We start from the raw sequence: 20,755 nt of genomic DNA on the forward strand, positions 1-20,755 counted from the left end.
CACCACACGTCTCTTCAAATGTTCACAACCCCTCTAAAGTTGATCTGAAAAATTCCGATTGGATGTTTGTGTTTAGATTAGGCAGCCAGGTCACCAGGTTTGTGTTTAAGCAATAACTCAGTGAGTTTAGGGTCAAAATACTGTATATAATATGTAATATTGCTGACCTGCCACAACTTTATGAACTAACAAATAAAGGTGAATGACTGATCATGTCACTATTCATTCATGTCTCTCACTGTTGTAATGTTCTCCGGTTTTATCTATTAAAGTCCTATTTATGTGTGTCTTTCTATCATTTCTTTCTATCTTTTTATATTTGATATTTTGTTTTAATGACATTTTATGTCTAAATTCAGCACTTTTAACCGTTTCCAGCACTCTTTCTGTTTACTCTGTTTTTATTGAACAATCTTATTTTCTCACCTCGTTCCAGTACTTGTTCACATTTGTTCTCATGAATAGCGTGTTATTAATGCACAGTGTGTCATTAATTCACAGTGTATTATTAGTGCACGGTGTGTTAATTATTTACAGTGTTTGTGAACTGTGAACAGCCTAAAAATCATGGTAAAATCCATCACGCCCTCTGCTGCTCACCCTGTGAAAGGTAGGAGCATCATCTCCTTAACGCTGATTGGTCCAGACTGTAGCCCCGCCCTCGAACCTCCGTTTATCCAATAGCATCCTTACCTAGCGTCACGTCCTTCTTCAACATCCGGAAACCGGCGTTGTTCTTCAACGGACTGGAAAACTGTTTCAAGATCGAAGTTAAAAGATATTTTCTAACTCTAAGATGCCTTAATGATATCGTTTTTTCAACAGAGTTGTTCTCTAACATGTTTCAGGCTTTAAAGGGCGTCAGACACCTGCAGTCCAGTGCCAAGAAGCTAGCAGGTAACTATTATTTATCTGTCTGTCTGTCTGGAGGAAGACAGGCTTGTTAGTTAAAGTTAGTTGATCTTTCTGTTACTATTATTGTCACCAGACTGATAGTAGAGAAGGTGGAGGACAGAAGAGCTTCATAAGTGTCACTAAACTGGCGTGTGATGTGTCTATATTGCAAAATATTTACTTAATATCTCAAAAATAATGAGAACATTTCCTTGAAATAAACTTGTGTAGTATGTCATTATTCTGAGATACTAAGTTATTTTTTCTCTGACGGTGACAGAAATGGACTTCCATACATATTTGTAGATGCGCTGCAGACTTGAGTTTAATAATTTGGGCTGTTGATTGTAATTAACTCTTGTACAGGCGGTATGATGTGTCCCGTTTCGGAGCTCTCGGTCCCGGTCCCATGGGGGGTGATCAGAGGGAAAGTGTGGGGTCCTGATGACGGCCGTCCTGTGCTGTGCCTGCATGGCTGGGCTGACAACTGTGGCACGTTCAACACCCTCGTTCCCCTTCTGCCCAAAGGTAACTATTAACTACAGCCCGATTTCAACTCTTCACACCCTAAAGAGATTGTCAAACTGTCATTCAGTGTCTTATTTGTTCAGCACTCTTTCTATTTACTCTGTTTCTTTTTGTGCCTGGGGGATTTCACCTATATGAAAATGACTATTTGTTCATTGCTATTGTTTGTGTACTATGGGAGTCAAACTCCTGTCGCCTACACCGTAGGCAGCGTTGCTAACCGTTACACCACAGTGTCGCTCTGCAAAGCTGAACATAAAGACACATCACCTTTAGATCAATCATCTGTTTCATTCAGTTATACGCATTAAGTCAGGTGATAAATGTCTGCCACACCAACTATCTCTACTTTGATGCAGTTAAGTTGGTCGGCTTTCTAAGGATGAGCTCGTTTTCGACTTAAACACTCAGTAATATCTGATAACTCTCCAGGTTGCCATTGTGAATCGTAGTATCAGAGCTCCATTGATGATGGCTTTGTAGAGTCTGCAGGCACGTGCATAACTCAGAGTTTACATACTCAGAGGGATCAAGTCGTGATCAAGTCGGACACAAAACTAACAGGCATGCATTGTGTGGCGATCGCCGGCGATCGATTCTGCGCAGGCCTGGCTCATCTCCAACGAGCCTATTCTCTGCCTCTTTTTCAAGTGTCTTTAGTGTCTTGTCTACTTATTAAACATTTAAGCCAACGAAGTGTTTCAACATCCAGCAGCGTCTGTGCAGTGCAGCTTTTCCAGCTGGTTGATGAGAGATTTTAGCCAAAGCAAACATTCCATTCAGATTTTTTTTAGTTGAATATAGGTCATTGTTTCCTTGAAGAGACGTGCGACGATCTCTTGTTGAGCCTCTTCTCCCTGTTCTCCCTGTCAGAGTGCAGATACCTGGCGGTGGATCTGGCTGGTCACGGATGGTCGTCACATCGTCATCCTGGAGCTTTCTACTCATTTCCTGAGTACGTGATGGACGTACGCAGAGTCGTTGATGGTGTGTGAGTCTCAGAAATTGAAAGACATAAATCCAAACATCAGAGTTCAGGGGAAATACTAGATCTTTGCAGGGATTTATTGTCTCCGGTTTCCTGGGCCTGGGTGATCATTATTGATCATTGACTATCATCAGAGACACATTTTATATGAACCAAAATAAATGATTCTGAGCCAATTTGAGCTGTTAATCGATGTATTTGGTTATAGAATAGTTTTCTTTTCCATATTTAAAGAGTTGCAACTGTTCTCCATGACAATCTATAAAAACCTCCCTGTGAAGAGGACTCACACAGCATAGTGCATCTGTAGTGCAATTAAACCGTAGCAGTGACACTGCCTCGGTATTTTCTGATGAGCTACTGAACCTTGTTGATGATCTGTGAAATGACTCCCACAGCTCTGCAGTGGAGCCAGTTCTCCATCATAGGCCACAGTATGGGTGAGTGCAGCTTTGCAGCAGAACAAGGGCAATTAAAATGTTTCTTCTATGTTATATTTACAGTATATACTTTTCTTTTTTTGTGTTTCAGGTGGCAACATTGCTGGGATGGTAAGTGACCCATTTTCACACGACTGACTGTGGAGACTATTTTTGCTTTCATGTGTCGTATTTAGTAGATATCGTGTCTTCCACAGTTCAGTGCACTGTATCCTGAGATGGTGAATGCTGTCGTGCTGCTGGACTCAGTTGGATTCCTCCCTACAAATCTGGTACTTCAGTTTTTAGGATCCCGTTACTACAGTGTTGTAATTTGTTGTTTAAAATGACTTCTAGGTTGTGAATAAATGGAAAAAGCAGTCAGGTTCTTTGACATTTTGAAAGTCCTCACATTTAAGAAATGCTTTTAGTCACCCGCGTTCATAAAATACTATCACCTCACTCCATTATATTTCACAGAGAGCTGTGCTGTACAATCCCCCTCTTGTCGGTAGTTATGAATGATGTCCCTCATCATTTTTCTGTTTTCTTGCAGAAAGTAATTTTCAAAGCAATGAGGCAGGGGATGGATCAGATGGTGCAGTTTGAAAAAACAACGGAAGAAAAGAATAGAAGAGTTTACACTCAAGAAAAGGCAGTAGAGAGGTGTCACACCCTCACATTCATGTTTTACAAAGACTACTGAGTATGCACTCATCCAGTAATGTTTGTACAGGTTTCTTCAACCAACAAAACACCTTTTATTTCCTTCAGGCTTTTGGCTGCAAACCCAACTCTGTCTGAGCGTTCTGTGCTCATCCTTTTAGAGCGAGGGCTAACTCAAGTTGAAGGAGGTTTGTCTTCGTATTCCTCGGCTTTTGTGGTTGTTTTGGATGCTCGTCATAGGACAAAATTAGTTCACTCTGAATTTGTTTACCCTGATGCTGAAAAAAAGGATTTCTCTCTTGCAGGTGTGGCGTTTACCCGAGACATTCGTATTAATCTGGTAGGTTTTTGCTGAACCCTCCCAAAGGTGACGCATGCAGCCCATAAAATGCAAGTACAGCTTCGTGCATTTTATTATTTATCATCCTTTATTTTCAGAAAAACATAGTGCGCATCAGTTTGGAGCAGAGTCTGGAAATGCAGTCGTGTATACAAGCCCCCGTTCTAGTTATCCTGTAAGTTATTCCACCTCACACTTCCTTATTACAGGGGTCAGTAAACTGTACCTCGTTTAATAAATGTACAATCTTTTATCTTTGTGTTTCCAGAGCAGAGGACGGCCTTGAGAAACTCTATTTTTTTTCTGACGAAAAGAAAGCTGCATCAGCAATTATCCAGGCCTATAAGGACAGAAATGTGAGTGTATTTTTCGAATCTTTGTTTTTTTACAGTGTTTGGGTAAAGTTTGTACGCTCGCATCTCTTTGTTTATTTTTAGTCCTTAAGCCTGTGTGTATAATTGTGCCTAGTAGACAGACGGATATAAAGGTAGCAGAGTGGAGCTCAGTGTCTCAGAGGCAGCAGGAATCTGTGAACCTCAGCGCTGACCTACATACTGGAGCTCAGTCAGCAGAGAAAAAAAGCTCCAACTTAACTCTCTCTAAACTGACCTCTGTCCAAGTCAGCTGGTGACAGAAAAACAATCAGCTGCTGGAGACGCTTGGAGTGTCGGGATACAAACCATTTTCAAAGCCGCTTTGAAAGGGGTTGCTCATAGAAACGGACCTACAGGGAATCCTCACCTGGACCTGCAGCCCTCCCCGAGGGTTTCAGCTCCATTGTTTAGCTGTTGCGACTGTTCTGGTTCACTCTCGCGGTGTCGTTTTCAGCTGCTCTCAAACTCCAGTGTTCACTATCGCAGTCAGAGACTAGCTGGTGAACATAGTGGCAGCTAAACAGCTTGACATTTCCCTCTGCGGTTGGAGGAGACCAAAATCAGAGCTAAAAGAGCCTGAATATCGCAGTTACATTCATCACATGACCAGAAACTCGACTCCAAGTGAATGCTAATGTTTGCTAACAAGTTCACCGCATCAACTTAAAAGGTGATGTGACAATGTTGTGTAGGCAACTTTTTTTCTGCTGCCCCCAAGTGGCCAGAAAAAAAATCAGTAACTGCAGGTTAAAGTGTTGCACTTTTAACGTTCGATCTCTCACACTCGTCTTTGTTTCAGCACACGGTGGTGAAAGTACCAGGCGACCATCACATCCACCTGAATGACGCCGAGGCCATTGCCCCACTCGTGTCCAACTTCCTGCAGGACAAAGTGTTGACTCGGCCGGCCGAACAGACCGAGGAGCAGACCTCAAAGTTATAGCAATCACAAAAACATTCTTTTGTTGTTGCCATAAGTCATGTCAGACTACTACTACTACAGTTTTAAGTTTTTTAAACTCTTCCTATTGTAATGTTTGGAGTTTGGATATTGTAATGCAAAGTAATTAATTTTTAGATTTTTGAGTTTGGTGGACTCCTAATTTATTAAATGTATCTTACAGTTTTTTTTCTGAATGCTTAAAGACTAACACTGATTCTTGAAGTACTATCTCTGAAACCATTAACACTCGGAGCCAATACTTTTACCAAGTGTGCCAAAGTGTATGCAGTTTTCTGCTTTACACTCAATTTTATAACACACTTTAAGCAAACTGCGAACATTATCCTCTGCACTGTCGTACCTTTCCACACTGGCACACGTGAAAGCACTTTTAGACGAGTTCTCTTGCAGTAGTTCGGAAAAATGTGCCTTCACAGCTTTCTTAAATAGACCACAGTGTTGATTCCCAGATTTACTGATGCAGACATGAAGACACGTGCAATGTACTTTTCACCAAGTGAGCAGCAGTTTCTGATGGGAATGTATGAGGAAGTTAAACATATCATAAGCAAAACAGGAAAAAGTGCTGCTGTAATAATACTCACCAGACTCTTAACTGAACCTGTCATTATTATACCGAGTAACACGTTATTTGCACAAATTAACAGTTTAACTTGTTGCCTTAAAAGTGAGCAGTGGAAGTTAATGTTACTAAGGAAATTTACCATGAAGACAAATTGCTCACCATGAAGGGAGGGTGTTTGCTGAGTTCAGAAAACACTCAAATACTGGTTTAGGGTCAGGTTGTATCACTCTCACATAATTACATAAAGTGATATTGATTAAATGTCCCTTACTCTTCTAGACCAATGAAAGTGGGTTGGAGGTGGTGAGTGACACGCTGCTCACTGATGCCGGTCAGGACAAATTCACTAGGAAACACTCAAACAATCTGACATCATGGCTGCGGTCGAAAAGTCTTTTTTGCTTAGGAAGGTTCCTAACTGAAGAAGTGACCCGGAAGTAAACAAGTGGCCGCCATGATAAGAGCCGTTCAGATTCTCTAAATGCAAAGGAAAGGAGCTCCAATGCTTCCTTTCAGAGCTCCTTTAGCATGGGATGCAAGAAACCTTCCTATAGGAAAGGAAAGGAGATCACGCCGACCCACAATTCCTTGCGAGAGCAACATTTAAAATGCTGCACACCTCGGCCATTCATGAAAACAATCATGTTTATTTGCATATTTAACAATTACTTTCCTGCAGACATATAGTAATTGGAATTGTGTTATAAATGTGTGGACAGTGATGATAATGTAATGGTGCATTTATTTATTTCAATCATGTTACAAATGAACAAATGAAACCACAAATGAAATGTAAATGCAGCAAACGGTCAAACAGGAAGCTGACCGTTATAAAACCAACAACATGGGGAGAAGAGGACGATGTGCTTTTTGTAGTCCATTATCCCCTAAACTGATCCGAATGAAGGGGCGTGTCCTGTCCAATTAAATGATTGGACAGATTACTACTATCCTGCAACAACCACAGATACCTAATTTTATTTTTTTGTTGGAGCATTTCATTCATCGGTTTCTGTCGGGATGTAACTAGAATTTCAACAAGAAACAAGAAGATGACCAACCCTACTTTTAAGTTAATCTTAAAGAATGTAAATGTCTTTCATTAAAATTCTACTCACGGTCCGCTAACTCGACTTCTTCGGCTGCAATCAATGTTTTAAATTTCAATGTATCAACTGACAATGTGTTAACTATTGAGACTTTTGCCACGTTCATGCATGTCGATATGGAGGACAAAATGCCACAATGTTACCTTTCATAAATTCTGACATCAATAATAAATCAAATTTTTGACAACATCAGCAACCAAACTCTCCGTTATTGGCTTTATAAAGATAGATGCAATGTATTGGACTGCATGAGATCGTACAGGAAGTGAAGTGATCGGGCTGTTGAACCCTCTTCTTGGCCTGCTCTGCAGCACTGACAGACACTTGTATATGAACTTATATGCAGCTGCTGCCTTTGAGGGTTGTTTGAAATGCACCGTGGCAGCTCTGCTTTCTTAGAAGTCTGCTGCCTGTTGTTAATATTTAAGGTGTTGCACAGTTTCTCTGATGTGTATGTGTGTGTGTGTGTGTGTGTGTCTTCATGTTTAATCTCAAAAGTTAAAGCTGTTAGAAGAAAGAGAACCACAGTGAGAGCAGAGGGAGAAGGAGTTGTTTGTGCTTGTTTTCAGTCATACAGCACTTAAACTATGTTTTACATAGGGTTAGGGTTAGGGTGACATTTGCACATTTTTTTTTTTTTTTTTTTTTTTAATATTTATTTATACCACTTTGGTTCAGAGAATACACTTTACAAATCAACAGTACATAAGTGGGTTTTTTTTTTTTTTTTTTTTCCCCTCCCATCCCACCCGATGTCTCCTCCACAAACGAAACTACCAAACAAATTTACAAAACAAACAAAGAGATAAAAATAAACAATAATAAATAAAATAATAATAATAGCAATAATAATAGTAACAATGTATATGCATAATAATAAAAAATAAAAAATGAAAAAAAAAAAATGAAAAAAATAATATTAAATCTTTTATCCAAAATCACATTATCAGCATGAGCACATATATAAAGCAGTTAGAAAAATATATATCTTAGTCTAATGATGTACAATTCATATTCTCAAAATGCAATATAAGAGGTTGCCAGTGTTCATAGAATTTGTCGGTGGATCCCCGAAGTGTAAATTTGACTTTCTCTAGCTTCAAAAATGTCATCAGGTCTTTAAGCCAGGAATCTTTTGAAGGTGGTAAAGGGTCTTTCTGTTACGGCTTGAGGAAGGATTTAGTCTTGACCCAAAAATGCAGAGTTGTAACAGATTTATTCCAAACAAAGTATCAACAGAAATCGCCTTAGCAAGGGAAAAAATGTTCTAAGAAGTTTAAACAACGAAAAGGGTCTTCACAAAACAAAGTAACAACACAAAGTCACCACGAGGGGAAAAACCTACTAGTAATCACTAAACAGGAAAAGAACAACGAACCACCGGATCGTGGAGAGAGGCGAGGAATCTGCTCAGAGACATGTACATGCGAGGAGGACAAAGGATCATCTGGCACAGGGCAGACAGAGCAGTTGGCTTAAGAAGCCGGCCAAACGAGCCGATAGGCAGCAGGTGTGTCTCGTGAACTGCCCTGGAGCACCGGCCCCGCCCCTCTCCACTCACCTGAAAAAAGGAAAAGAAGGTGAGGAACACAAAACAAGACCTGAACCACCACAGTACCCCCCCCCTAATGGACGCCTCCTGGCGTCCTACCAGGCTTACCCGGGTACCTAACATAGAAATCTTGCAGCAGCTGTGGATCGAGGATGAGGGAGCGTGGGAGCCATGAACGCTCCTCGGGGCCGTACCCCTCCCAGTCGACCAGAAACTGAAAGCCGCGACCCCTCCTGCGGACGTCCAAGATTTCCTTCACCGTGTATACTGGATGACCATCGATGATGCGGGGAGCTGGCGGTAGCGGAGCAGGGGGCTGAAGGGGACTGTCTGTGACCGGTTTGAGCAGTGAGACGTGGAAAACCGGGTGGATCTTGAGGGCGGCGGGGAGGCGGAGTCGGACGGCGCTGGGGTTGATGATCTTTTCAATAGGGTAGGGGCCGATGAATCGAGGAGCCAGCTTCCGGGAGTCGGTTTGAAGGGGAAGGTCCCGGGACGACAGCCAGACCTGTTGGCCCACCTGATAGGCCGGAGCTGGGGTCCGATGGCGGTCCGCCAAACGTCGGTTTCGCTCCGCGGTCCTGCTCAGGGCTGTGCGGGCCTCCCTCCAGACCCGGCGGACCCTGTGAAACTGGGCTTGTACTGAGGGAACCGCTGCGTCGGACTCCTGGCTAGGGAACAGGGGAGGCTGATAGCCCGAGGTCACCATAAAGGGTGACATACCAGTGGCCGAGCTGATCAAGGTATTGTGGGCATATTCGACCCAGGGGAGGTGTGTGGCCCAGGAAGCGGGGAGACGAGAAGCGACGCAGCGGAGGGCGGACTCAAGGTCCTGGTTAGCCCGCTCTGTTTGGCCGTTCGTCTGAGGGTGATAGCCGGACGACAGGCTGGCGGTGGCCCCCAGGGCCCGACAGAAAGCCCCCCAGACTCGAGAGGTGAATTGTGGACCTCGGTCTGACACAATGTCCAAGGGGATGCCATGGAGCCTGAACACATGTTGAATGAGCAGGTTAGCGGTCTCCAAGGCGTTGGGCAGTTTCGGGAGGGGAACAAAATGAACCGCCTTGGAGAACCGATCAACAATGGTTAAGATGGTGTCATTACCTTCTGAGGGAGGGAGGCCGGTGACGAAATCCACAGCGATGTGTGACCATGGGCGTGGGGGAACAGGTAGAGGCTGCAGCAAACCAGCTGGAGGACGATGAGAAGCTTTACTGCGCGAACACTCAGGGCAGGAGGCAACGAACGTCCTGACATCAGCTGCCATTGATGGCCACCAGAAGCGTTGCCGGACCAGTGCTAGCGTGCGATATACACCAGGATGACAAGCTACTCGAGAGGTGTGGCCCCAGATGAGTACTGAAGACCTAGCAGCCGGAGGAACGAACAGCTGTCCAGGTGGGCAGCCATCAGGGACCGGCTGATTCTGCTGGGCGTCTTGTACTTCCTGCTCCACCTGCCACTGCAACGCTCCCACCACACGTTGAGAAGGAAGGATCATCTCCTCCTCTGCCTTCCCTTCCTCCACAGTGAATTGACGTGAGAGGGCATCTGGCTTCACGTTCCGGGAACCAGGGCGGTAGGTCATGGTGAAGTTGAACCGCCCCAGAAAAAGCGCCCAGCGTGCTTGACGGGAGTTCAACCTCCGGGCGGTACGCAGGTACGCCAGGTTTTTGTGGTCAGTCCAGATTATGAAGGGATGAACAGCCCCCTCCAGCCAATGCCGCCACTGTTGAAGAGCCAGCACCACCGCTAACAACTCCCGGTTCCCCACATCGTAGTTCCGTTCTGCTGGGGAGAGGCGTCGAGAAAAGAATGCACACGGGTGGAGTTTGTTGTCCGCAGGGAGACGCTGGGAGAGGACGGCCCCGACCCCAGAGTCCGAGGCATCAACCTCGACCACAAACTGCTGCTCGGGATCTGGGTGAACAAGAACAGGCGCTTTAGTAAACATCTCTTTTAAAATAGTGAAAGCGTGATTGGCTGCTGGAGTCCAACAGAAACTAACCTTACTGGAGGTGAGTTGTGTGAGAGGGGAAGCAACCTGGCTGTAATTTCGTATGAAACGACGGTAAAAGTTAGCAAATCCTAAAAATCTTTGGAGATCTTTTCTGGACGCGGGAGTGGGCCATTCCCTGACCGCCTCCACTTTGGAGGGGTCGGCACGGAGCTGGCCTTTCTCCACAATGTACCCCAAGAAGCTCACTGAGGGGACGTGAAACTCACACTTCTCTGCTTTAACAAACAATTTGTTCTCCAGCAGCCGGGTCAGCACATCACGGACATGAAGCACATGGTCTTCCTGAGAACGAGAGAAGATTAAAATATCATCCAGATACACGAAGACAACTCTGTCTAACAAGTCTCTTAACACGTCGTTAACCAGTGATTGGAAAATCGCTGGGGCGTTGGTTAGGCCGAATGGCATAACCAGGTACTCATAATGCCCCAAGTGAGTGTTGAAGGCGGTCTTCCATTCATCACCCTCACGTACCCGTACCAAATGGTAGGCGTTGCGCAGGTCCAGCTTTGTGAAGACTGTGGCATGGTGCAGCGGACTGAAGGCAGAGTCAATGAGAGGCAGGGGGTATTTGTTCTTCACGGTGATGGCATTAAGCCCTGTATAGTCAATACAGGGGCGTAAAGTCTTGTCTTTTTTGGCCACAAAGAAAAACCCCGCCCCCACCGGGGACGATGAGGGCCTTATCAGCCCTGCTGCCAAGGAGTCGTTAACGTATGTCCCCATGGCCTCTCGTTCTGGTTTTGTAAGGTTGTACAAACGTCTAGTGGGGAGTGGGGCACCAGGGAGTAAGTCAATAGCACAGTCATAAGGACGGTGTGGAGGAAGTGTGTTTGCGGAGGTCTTGCTGAAAACTTCTCTTAAATCATGATATACTCTGGGAACATTTGACAAATCTATGACCTCTGTTTGCTGAGCGGGAGCAGGGGACCTGGCTGGAATGGCTGACTGGAGGCAACAGGCGTGACAATGTGAACTCCATTCCCGGATGGAGGCCGTAGGCCAGTCTATATGTGGGTTGTGTTTTTTTAACCATGGTATGCCCAACACCACAGGAGTATGAGGGGAAGAGATGACAAACAGTTCTACAAATTCATGGTGATTGCTGGAGAGGATGAGTTTTAGCGGGTCGGTGCGGTGGGTGACTATCTCCAGTAGCTTACCGTCAATGGCCAGGACCTCTTTAGGGGAGGTAAGTTTATGTAGGGGCAAATTGTTCGTCTTAACAAAGTTAACATCAATGAAATTGTCGTCAGCTCCTGAGTCGACCAGGACTGCGACTGGGAGCGAACGTTGTGGCCCGTGAATCATACCTGCAACCTGTATGCGGGATGAAGTAGGGGAAGAGATTCGGCTCACCAGAGTTCCCCCATCTACTGGCGAGCCTTGTCTTTTGGCAGCTCTGGGCAGCTGGTGAGGAAGTGTCCAGGGTGGCCGCAGTAGAGGCAGAGCTTCCCCATTATGCGTCTCCGTCGTTCTGCCAGCGTGAGATGAGCTCGTCCCAGCTGCATGGGTTCTTCTTCTGGGGTGTGAAGAGTCCCTGGGGCTGCCAAGGTGGCGCTGTTGACTGTCGGTGATGTCTCGAGGAGGCTGGACTGGGAAGCGACGAGGGGCCGTCTTCTCCTTCCCTCTGTTCTCTCTCTATTTCTTTCCCTGATCCGATTATCCAACCGTATGGCCATGTCTATCAACTGGTTCAGGGAGGTGCTATCGTCACGAGTGGCTAACTCGTCTTTCATAACCCCCGATAAACCTTTTAAAAACACTGCTTGTAGAGCTGAGTCCCCCCACCCACTTTCTGCTGCCAAGATGCGAAACTCTACCGCGTACTGGGATACTGAGAGAGAGCCCTGATGTAAGTCCAGAAGCTGGCTTATGGCCTGTTTGCCCTTTACAGGATGATCAAACACCATTTTCATTTCCTCTATGAACGAATGGTAATCAGATGTGATGGCTGAGTTCTGACTGGAGATGGCTAACGACCATGCGGCCGCCTGTCCTATTAGCAAGCTCATGATAAATGCTATTTTGGACTGGTGTGTGGAATAAGTGCCTGGCTGTTGACTAAAAACTAGTGAGCATTGGTGAAGAAATTGTGCACAAGTCCCTAAATCTCCTGCATATCTGGCGGGGGTAGGGATGTAGGGCTCACGGGGCTGCAGCGGGGAACTGACGGGTGCGTCAGCTGCAGGAAGTGGTGGTGATGAGTCCGGGGATGGAGCCAGCCGCTCAAGCAGGAGAGCTAGCTGTCCCCTCATCTGCGCCATGCTTGTCGTCATCTGCTGGAGGTGCTCTGTTGTTTGCCGCAGGACTGACTCCTGCTGGTTAAGCCTGCTCGCTTGGTCGGCAAAGGCATGTTTGAAGCCCTTGATCTCCGCTGGGTCCATGATGGCCAGATGATTCTGTTACGGCTTGAGGAAGGATTTAGTCTGGACCCAAAAATGCAGAGTTGTAACAGATTTATTCCAAACAAAGTATCAACAGAAATCGCCTTAGCAAGGGAAAAAATGTTCTAAGAAGTTTAAACAACGAAAAGGGTCTTCACAAAACAAAGTAACAACACAAAGTCACCACGAGGGGAAAAACCTACTAGTAATCACTAAACAGGAAAAGAACAACGAACCACCGGATCATGGAGAGAGGCGAGGAATCTGCTCAGAGACATGTACATGCGAGGAGGACAAAGGATCATCTGGCACAGGGCAGACAGAGCAGTTGGCTTAAGAAGCCGGCCAAACGAGCCGATAGGCAGCAGGTGTGTCTCGTGAACTGCCCTGGAGCACCGGCCCCGCCCCTCTCCACTCACCTGAAAAAAGGAAAAGAAGGTGAGGAACACAAAACAAGACCTGAACCACCACACTTTCCACTGTAAAAGAATTCGACGGCGAGCTATCAAAGATGAAAAAGAGATTACATTTTTCTGTATTGAATTCAATTTAATCCTAATTCCTGGAGTGCCAAAAATGGCTATCTCTGGTGATGGTTCAATGTTCAACTCCAGTACTTCTGTTAGAAATGTAAAAAAAAATCTCCAATATTCTTTTAACATAGGACAAGACCAAAACATATGGGTTGAGTGAGCAAGTGCCTGAAAACATCTGTCACAAGAATCCGATACACTTGGGTACATTTTTGATAATCTTTCTTTAGTATAATGAGTCCTGTGGAGCACCTTGAATTGAATAAGGGTAAGTGATGCACAGGATGAAGATGAATTATTAAGAGCTTTATTCCACCATTCATCGGAAAATGAAGTACCCCATTCCGATTCCCATTTTGTTTTAATCTTACAAAGGGCAGAGGGAGTCGCTGTTAATAATATATTGTAAATAGATGACAACTGTCCTTTTAGTAGCCGAGAAGTCATATTAAAAAAATCAATGCCAGAGGCTACTGGAATATGAGGGAAAGCTGGGGTGTTATGCTTAGCAAAGTTACGGATTTGGAAGTAACCATACATATCCGAACTCTGGAGGTTAAATAAGGAGGAAAGTTGAGTGAAACTAGCAAATATACCGTCCACATAAAGGTCACACAGGGAAGACAATCCTAACTTACACCATTTAGAAAATCTTGGATCAGTTCTGGCAGGTTGAAACAGATGATTATTACAGAGAGGTGTGGCCAAGGGAAGACCTCTCCAGCCAAACTGTTGTCTAATTTGCTGCCAGATGTTTAAAGTGGCAATGACTATTGGATTAGAAGTAAACTGTCTAGGTTTAGAAGGGAGGCTACTACACACAAGGGCTTTCAAAGAGGAAGCATGGCATGAGTTAGTTTCTAGATGGATCCAACTATTGTCTGCACCTGTCATCCAGAGCATAATTTTATGTACGTTTGCAGCCCAATAAAAACATTGAAAGTTTGGCAATCCAAGTCCCCTTTTGCATGTTCCCTCTGTAGCAAAGTTTTACAAACATTGTTTTTTGATTATCACGATACCTCTTTTTTACTTCATTTAATACAAAAACAGCAGCAGATTTACACACTTATGTGTAAGTTATCCTATGTTTATATTGTATAGTTGTAGACACACAATGTCTCCTTTGCCATGGGAACAGAAACAGCTATGAGCTATAGTTTAGGAATGCTTGATACTTGATTCACCTGTGGAATTTAAATAAACTATTCTACTTGTCATTTCCTCTCATCAGTAAAACAGAATGACAAATGTTGAATACATGATTATGGAAGAAATTCTGAAAATGTATATGGCAACCCATATGAAACCCAGTTGTGGGCCCCAACCCAGAGTTTGGCAATGATTGTCCTAGAGACGATGGATGTCACACAGACCAAAGGAACATGTGAAGGAGAACAGGTCCCTGAGTTATTATAATGCACCAAAACGAGTGGGCCAATACAGTGGCAGAGACACTCTTCCTAAGTCTATTGGAAGATGTTGTTTCCGTGGGAAAATAACCACAGCTGTTAAGTGTTCAGTCGGAGCGGCGCTGCCTGAAAGACCTTACTGAGGGCCCGGCTGCTGTCACCAGTGGATAACCCGGAAGTTAGTCTGGACCCGGGACGTCGTTCAAGGTTCGCTTATTTATTCAGAGATGTGAGCGCTGTTGTCCCGAAACACTGTGCAACTTCCCCTTCAGCGGCTCAGGAAGGTTTCAGACACACTAGCAAGGTAACAGACAGTACGAGGGGGTTTGAGTGAGTCCCCTAAGAACCCGCACATAGCGGTTCTGTTGTCACTTATCAGAGAATGTCACGTTCAGGTGCTTTGTTGTCGCGAACTGCGGATAAGTTAAAGTCAGCTAATGTAATAGTAATGTAATAACTTTGCACCACGCTAGCAGACTGTAGTCCTTTTGTTATGGATATAACGATAAATATTGGTCCACATCAGGTTAAGTGAACATGAAGTGAAGTAAAAGTATGCACACAAGCAATAGCTAATGCTTGTTGCACTGTTAAAAATAAAGTATTATCCATACTGAACCAGTCCTCTCCTCCGCCATTAAAAGGTTCTGGTCACCCCGACTCGGGAACTCGAGTATCAAAATCACGACTTCAGCGGGCGTTCATGTGCAATTTCCGCCTTGGCATCTCATATTTACCTGAATTCCGATACCACGTGAAGGCAGCAGTAGTATCTAAAAATAGCGAGAAACTTTCTCAAGATATTGACTTATTATATATTGTCTTAATATCTAAAAAAAGAAAAAGAAAAATGACTTAGTATCCGGGCTGCACGGTGGTGTAGTGGGTAGCACTCTCGCCTCACAGCAAGAGGGTCCTGGGTTCGATTCCCGGGTCAGCCCGGGTTCCTTCTGTGTGGAGTTTGCATGTTCTCCCCGTGTAAGCGTGGGTTCTCTCCGGGTTCTCCGGCTTCCTCCCACAGTCCAAAGACATGCAAGATGGGGATAGGTTAATTGGTGACTCTAAATTGCCCATAGGTGTGAATGTGAGCATGAATGGTTGTCTGTCTCTACATGTCGGCCCTGCGATAGACTGGCGTCCTGTCCAGAGTGTACCCTGCCTTCACCCAATGACAGCTGGGATTGGCTCCAGCCCCCCCGTGACCCTAAATACAGGATAAGCGGTAGAAAATGGATGGATGGATGGACTTAGTATCCCAAAACATATACCAAAATAATGACTTAATATCTAAAAAAAAAAATAGTTAGTATCTCAAAATAGTGAGAAACTCCCAAAATTTTGACTTATTATTATCCCAAATTATTGTCTTAATATCTCAAAATAATCACTTAGTATCTCAAAATATTGGCTTGGTATCCCAAAGTAATGACTTAATATCTCAAAATAGTGAGAAACTCAAAAATATTGACTAAGTGTCCCAAAATATTGTCATAATATATCAAAATAATGAGAAACCTTTTTAAAATAATGACTTAGTGTAGTATGCCATTATTCTGAGATACTAAGTTATTATTTTTTATGACGGTGGCAGAAATGGGCTTGTAGATGAGCTGTTGATTGTAATTAACTCTTGTACAGGCAGTGTGATGTGTCCTGCTTCGGAGCTCTCGGTCCCGGTCCCATGGGGGGAGATCAGAGGGAAAGTCTGGGGTCCTGATGACGGCCGTCCTGTGCTGTGCCTGCACGGCTGGGCTGACAACTGTGGCACGTTCAACACCCTCATTCCCCTTCTGCCCAAAGGTAACTTACTGGCTAGTAGGTAAGGCCACGTTCTGTAAATAATATTAAGACATAATCCGCATCACTATTTATTTTATGGGTCTGTAACAGTCTAGTAATACTCCAGGTCCTGTGGAGAGCTTGGCGGTTAGATAAGCTAGCTAGCAGTAAAATGCTTCCTATCAATTATTTCTTTCCCATAGAAAGTCCAACACAGAAATGAATCTAGTTAACTACACGTAATGTGTAATATTCATAACTATGTTTGAATTGGTGTATAATCACCTCAGCACACAAGCACAAACCTGGCTGATGAAAATTTTCATCAAACCCCCAATAACAATGTAAACATTATGACAGTTTGTCATCTAGTTATTAGCCGAAACTAAGGCCAAGTCATGTCCAAGTTCCACCTACTGTGTTGCAAGTCGCCCTTTCTGTGAATGCCAGGCCCGATACATCTATCGTCACACAGCTGTCCCGCCTCCTCCGTGAACTGATGCCTAGCTCGACCAATAAGACGGCCTATTTTCACTTCAGCAGTCGAACCAGGGAGCGATCCTGCAGCGAGACGCTTCAAGTCTGCTGCACACATTACTTTTTTTTTTTTTTTTTTAAAGCCTATGAAACGTTAGGAACAAGCTGGAAGATTGATCGTCATGAACAAATCGTTCTCTGTCACTGAAAAGTTTAGTTCCTGAAGACAAGTTTGTTCACCAACGACACATTTCTTGTAGCTCGGAACGGACACATATCTCAACTTTATCTCTATTATTTCCTATAATCAGTGAGCTACCAAATGAATGGTCCCTTTCCAGGAAATAATTAAGAAAATATGAACCTGTAGCATGAATTATTGCATAAAAGTCGTAATGTATGTGTTTGGGATTTGGTGTGTTGTGTGAGCGTTTTCCACATGTCTTCTATGTACTTCCTGTCAGAGTGCAGATACGTGGCTCTGGACCTGACAGGTCACGGTCTGTCATCACATCGTCCTCCCGGAGATTACTACTCTTATCCTACGTATGTAGCGGACCTACGCAGAGTCGCTGATGGTGGGTGAGCTCATACAGTAGCTTTTTGCCAAACATCAGTGTAAGTTTTCCACCTCTACAGGACTTCAAGTTCCTATTTATGGTTATAAGTAAACCACAGCGAGACTTATGGCAACTCAAAATCTACTTCAGTGTTCTGCGATGAGATACAGAACCCGGTTGATGATCTGTGAAATTAACTCCCACAGCTCTGCAGCTGAGGAAATTCTCCATCATAGGCCACAGTATGGGTGAGTGAGACTTTACAGCAGAATTGATCTTAATCTGCGTCGCTGTGCTGCAAAAATATTGAAGTGCAAATCACATGCAGCTTCTTCTCATTTACAGGTGCTGATGTCGCTGCAATGGTGGGTGTTAATCTCTTATCGCTTTCCTCTTTTCCTGACACTGTTTTGCTGTGTTTTTGTTTGTGGTCTCATCATATGGTCGTGTCTTCCACAGTTCAGTGCGCTCTACCCTGAGATGGTGGACACTCTCGTGCTTCTGGACTCTTACGGATTTCTGCCTACAGAAACGGTATTAATCATTTTGTCTGCCAAGATTATGCTCACTGTGAAGGTTTCGCCAGGACAGTCGGATCAGACAGTCATGTTTTATTTATTCAACTGTTTCTGTAAATGTTATTTCAAGGAAAAAGGGTTTGTAGTGAATTATTCATTTAATTAGATGCAATCTAATTACATAGGCTGTGTGCTTCTACCTGTTGGATTGCAAGAGAAAGAGAGAGAGACAGAGACACATAGACAGAGACAGAGGGAGATGGCAACAACAATAAAAGCACATAAGCTTTAATAACAGTAATAATAATAAAATGATTCATACAAATCATAATAGTAGCGGTAAATATAACAGGAATGATAATACTAATGGCAGAAATGATAATAAAAGTATAACTACTACAACCAATAATAGCAGCGGTGTGCTTAGGCCAGCCCTGCAGCAGTAAAACTAAGGGCTGGTCCAAGGCCAGCCTGAGCCAGCCCTTACTATGAGGTAATCAAAGAGGAAAGTCTTAAGTATATTCTTAAATATGGGGAGGGTTAATACATAGGCTTTCAAGGAAAGAACAAACAATTTGTATTCAATAATGTTCATTTGAGTGTTGAAAATGATACCTGCATACTTTTTTAAAATTCTACTTCAGTTATCTTCATTACTATCCTTTTTAAATTCATATTCTGTATGATATATGTCTATAAAAGGAGAGCTCTGCTCTATTTCCCACTCCTGTCAGTAGCTTCAGTCTCTTTTCCTGCAGAAAGAACTTTCCAAAGTGATCAGACAGGGGATGGATGAGATCCTTCAGTTTGAAAAGAAGACAGAAAAGATGAAAAGAGTTTACACTTATGAGAAGGCAGTTCAGAGGTATCATTTTAACAAAGATTTATTTCAGATTTCTAGTCACTTTGTCTCCATCGGCCCCTGCCTAAAAGTGTTTCCTTTCTTTCAGGTTGTTGGCTGCAAACCCGAGACTGACTGAGCCGTCAGCGCACATCCTTTTAGAGCGAGGTCTAGTTCAAGTGGAAGGAGGTGCGTCTTTATCTCTCCACCTCACAGAGGAATCATCTCACCTTGCTCATCATCTGAATGTGTTTCTCTTCCACAGGATTTGTGTTCTCCAGAGACCTGCGGATTCATTTTGTAAGTTGCCTGCTAGACCTTCCCCCACATTCACCACCTCCTCTCTGTTTACTTGCATTTTATTAAACCATACGTGTAATTTATTTCATGTTTTCAGAAAAACATATGGCGGATGAGTTGGGAGCAGAGTCTGGAGATGCAGTCCAGGGTTCAAGCCTCTATTCTTGTTGTTCTGTAAGATATTGATGAAATGGATGTTTGCATTATGTTATGACAGCAGACACGTTTATAACAGCTGGCTGATGTCGCTGATGTACGGAGCAGAAACACAGTGGACAATTTTCACAAATCCTACTCTTTACCATAGCTTTCTATCAATAACATGTTCTTCAGCCTTCATTATACGGTTAATTCTCACATCCTACATTGAAAATCTCATTCTCCAGAACAGAAGAAGGTGATAGACAACTTTCTGAACCAGCTCAAAGGAAGTTTACCTCAGCACTTCGCCAGTGTTTACAGGACAGAAATGTGAGTAAAATACAATCAAAATGTTTGAAGCAGTTTGTCATTGATTCTGTAAGTCTGCGACGTAATAATATCGGTCTGTTTCTGTTGGTTCCAGCACGTGGTGGTGACGGTCCCAGGTGATCATCACATTCATCTGAATAAGCCTGAAGCCGTCGCTCCGTTGGTGTCTGACTTCCTGCGAACCAAAGCGTGGTCAAACAGCAGGCAGCACAAATTATGAGCTACAAACACTCTCACGCTAAGCTGTTTAGATGCTGAGTCATCAGTCCTAAGTGTATTTCTTTTTTCTTTTTTTTTATAAGATTTTTTCCAGCACAAAGTTTGTATGTTCCTTTCGGTTTTAATTTTAATTACACCCATTGCAGAATCGCTGTTTTGTAAGAGTTAACATTCATAGACGTTGAAATGCCCATTTCAGTCACTGCAAGTGTTTCTGGACTGGTCTTCAGTTCAAAGGTCGTGTGCCGCCCAGACCCTGATGGATCCTGTCTCAGGGTCAGCTCAGTCTGTAGATGACGGTCTCAACGACAGCCACCATGTGAAGTAAATGTTTAATAACAGAAAATAAACATGCTCCATTTTTAGATAAATAAAAGCAACATATAAATAAGACATGAAGCCTGTGGTTCATTTATGAGTCAATGAGCCGCTTTTCCTTCTTCAAGCCAATCGAGGACAGTAAACCATCACAAATTCAGATTCTTTTCACTCATAGTTTAGGTTTTTATGCTAAGCTAAGCTAACTGGCTGCTGACTCTCTTTTCTCATCTAACTCTTCAAGAAATCATGTGTGTTTACCCAATTTTCAATTCAGCGCTTTCATATTTAGATTCACTTTTATATTTATTCACAATCCCAAAATCATGAAATCCTGCTGGTGTTCATGAATAACTTCACCCTTCGGACAGAAACACCCTCGAGCCACCAGTTAATGTTCAATTTACAGAATCCATTTCCAGCTTCTTTATGTGAGGCTCTTTCCAATCTGGCTTCAGGTTTTATGACATCACTGGCTGTAAGTAACACATTGTCTGCTTGTGACGGTTGATCTCAGAGAC

At 43.7% G+C, this 20,755-nt stretch overlaps 2 protein-coding genes across 2 annotated transcripts; both read left to right on the forward strand.

The window, feature by feature from the left end:
• Positions 1-724: 724 nt before the first annotated feature.
• On the forward strand, positions 725-5,335 carry serhl (serine hydrolase like). Its single transcript, XM_084005322.1, has 12 exons — positions 725-897; positions 1,261-1,422; positions 2,296-2,409; positions 2,809-2,850; positions 2,942-2,961; positions 3,048-3,122; positions 3,386-3,495; positions 3,604-3,683; positions 3,801-3,835; positions 3,934-4,010; positions 4,104-4,191; positions 5,009-5,335. Exons 1-12 carry the CDS (start codon positions 840-842, stop codon positions 5,150-5,152), a joined length of 1,005 nt encoding a protein of 334 aa, XP_083861448.1. The 5' UTR covers positions 725-839; the 3' UTR covers positions 5,153-5,335.
• A 9,577-nt stretch (positions 5,336-14,912) lies between these two features.
• LOC311010732 (serine hydrolase-like protein) lies at positions 14,913-20,309 on the forward strand. The gene is made up of 12 exons (XM_084005326.1): positions 14,913-15,055; positions 16,390-16,551; positions 17,472-17,585; positions 17,774-17,815; positions 17,913-17,932; positions 18,027-18,101; positions 18,823-18,950; positions 19,036-19,115; positions 19,192-19,226; positions 19,324-19,400; positions 19,613-19,697; positions 19,792-20,309. The coding sequence occupies exons 2-12, from the start codon at positions 16,398-16,400 to the stop codon at positions 19,915-19,917; spliced, it is 936 nt and encodes a 311-aa protein (XP_083861452.1). The 5' UTR covers positions 14,913-15,055; positions 16,390-16,397; the 3' UTR covers positions 19,918-20,309.
• Positions 20,310-20,755: the final 446 nt, after the last annotated feature.

Source organism: Eutrigla gurnardus (assembly GCF_963514095.1).
Source record: "Eutrigla gurnardus genome assembly, chromosome: 3".
Classification (NCBI taxonomy): Eukaryota; Metazoa; Chordata; class Actinopteri; order Perciformes; family Triglidae; genus Eutrigla; species Eutrigla gurnardus.